The sequence below is a fragment of the Sphaeroforma arctica genome, assembly GCF_001186125.1.
Source record: "Sphaeroforma arctica JP610 unplaced genomic scaffold supercont1.183, whole genome shotgun sequence".
In the NCBI taxonomy this organism is placed as follows: Eukaryota; class Ichthyosporea; order Ichthyophonida; genus Sphaeroforma; species Sphaeroforma arctica.
The window spans coordinates 32,552-34,458 of NW_014040375.1; the positions used below are offsets into that span (position 1 = coordinate 32,552).

General features: G+C 37.9%; 1 protein-coding gene across 1 annotated transcript in view; it reads left to right on the forward strand.

Annotated features, from left to right (window-relative positions):
* Positions 1-933: 933 nt before the first annotated feature.
* Positions 934-1,907, forward strand: part of SARC_03551 (hypothetical protein) — a gene marked incomplete at both ends in the record, with an annotated part of 6,407 nt that continues 5,433 nt past the window's right edge. The window contains 2 exons of the mRNA XM_014302646.1: positions 934-1,116; positions 1,355-1,510. Of these exons, the coding sequence (XP_014158121.1) occupies positions 934-1,116; positions 1,355-1,510 (339 nt within the window). The remainder of the gene's footprint in view (positions 1,117-1,354; positions 1,511-1,907) is intronic.

The window sequence follows — 1,907 nt, forward strand, 5'->3', positions numbered from 1 at the left end:
TATATATATATATATAAATATATATAAATATAAATATGAATACAAATATAAATTGAACTATGTCTTAATAATTGTTACGATCCGCTGAAGATTAATAAGTGTAAACAACTATCGAGTTCAAGCATTAAAACTTTTGAAATAATCACAATCGTTTACTAGAGTACATACACTCTCTGAACTTCTTTCAAGTTGTGGGCCATTGAAACTGGATTGACGAAGTGAGAAGTTTGCTCCTCGGCTGTTTGTGGCTGCTGCATATTGATCAATTACTATACGATACGAATATACAATTTGTAAGCTTAGTCACCTTGAACGCAATAAAGGCTGGTGTATGACTGTATCCACAATATTTACATCTTTACAAAAAATATATATACATGGCTTTTTACACTCACGAGTTCACATTTGCGGTCCTCTGCCGAGCACCCGATGTGGTTCCAGGTTCACTGCCGTTCACGCACTCTAAAACCCTCTATTTTCTGGAAATAAATAGTACAAAAATATAGTTTAATGGACCAGTTGAAATCGGTCAAAATTCATATGCCAAATCCCGACTGTAAAGCACTACGGGTAGGACAGTTTTAACTTGGGACTCTCACTTTTATTGAAATCAAGACAATTGGGCCTATGAAATTGTGGATAAAGCCAGATAGTGCAAGCACGTAGGCTTGTTGTCAAGCGAGAAGGCCCAAAACTATATTATTAGGTTCACTCCTGTTTATGTTTAGGACAGCGTACTGTCCACACGGGCAATGGCTATTGCTACGAGATCTGTCTCGCTAAAAAGAGGGAAATAATTTATGTACCTCACTGTGTGCACACTAATTGTCCGATGATATCTCCTATCTGCGATAAGCTTTGACATTACTTACTTCAACATAAAACAGAAAACCTACCCAGACTTGCACACATCTCGCAATATAGAACGCCAGTATGCGTAGGAGGAAAAAAGAAGAGAAAAAGGTCTCCAAGAGACCCGCCAATGTCGCCTTCAAACAGCAGAAGCTGCGAGCGTGGCAGCCCATTTTAACGCCTAAATCAGTGCTTCCTGTGTTCTTTATTGTGGGCCTATGTTTCATCCCGCTGGGCGTGGTCTTCTTCCTGACATCTAACAGTGTATGAATTTATGTGCTTTTATTTCAAAGTACAACAAGCCAGCAGTATATGGAGCTACCTGTTCTACCTGTCGTTAATGTATGGCGCACATGCTTCATAGCAAATGGTGGGGGATCTCTCTCGCTGTGCCTGTCGTCTCACAGAACGAGTTTACGGCCCGTCGTACTTTCTATTGTTTTAGGAGGTCTAAAATTGAAGCTCATGTCTATTTTATATTCTCTCCCTTCGAATATCTTAGGTGAAACATTATGAAGTTGACTACACCGAGTGCATGTCGATTGATAACCCTGGACAGACGTGCGCTTCGATTGTTCTAAACAATCAGACTGCCGCTGCGACGAATTTCTGTAAATGCAGTGTCGATATTGTCGTCGAAGAAGATATGAATGATCAGGTAAGTATCGCTGATTAATATGTATACGTAAGTAAACTTCTAAGATATAAATAGTATTTTCCACGTAGGTAGTCAATTTGTGAGGTGCTGCTGATAGAGCTTATTGAAAATGCAAGTGGCAAACCAAAACTATGAGGACAAATGAGTATATGATACTTGAATTGTATAAAAAATAAATTCAGAATACTTCACAACAATAAATCTAACGCTTCAGGTAGTACGTTGCTTGTTCACCCTGGTTATGAGAATAAACGCATTCGAGTGTTGCCAAGTAGTATGTACATTGTAGATGTAAATTTTGTCCAGAATACTCGCACTTTTATATGTCCTGTTAAATTTAAATAAATAAGGTTTTATACGTATATATATATATAAATATATAAACACAACACAAACA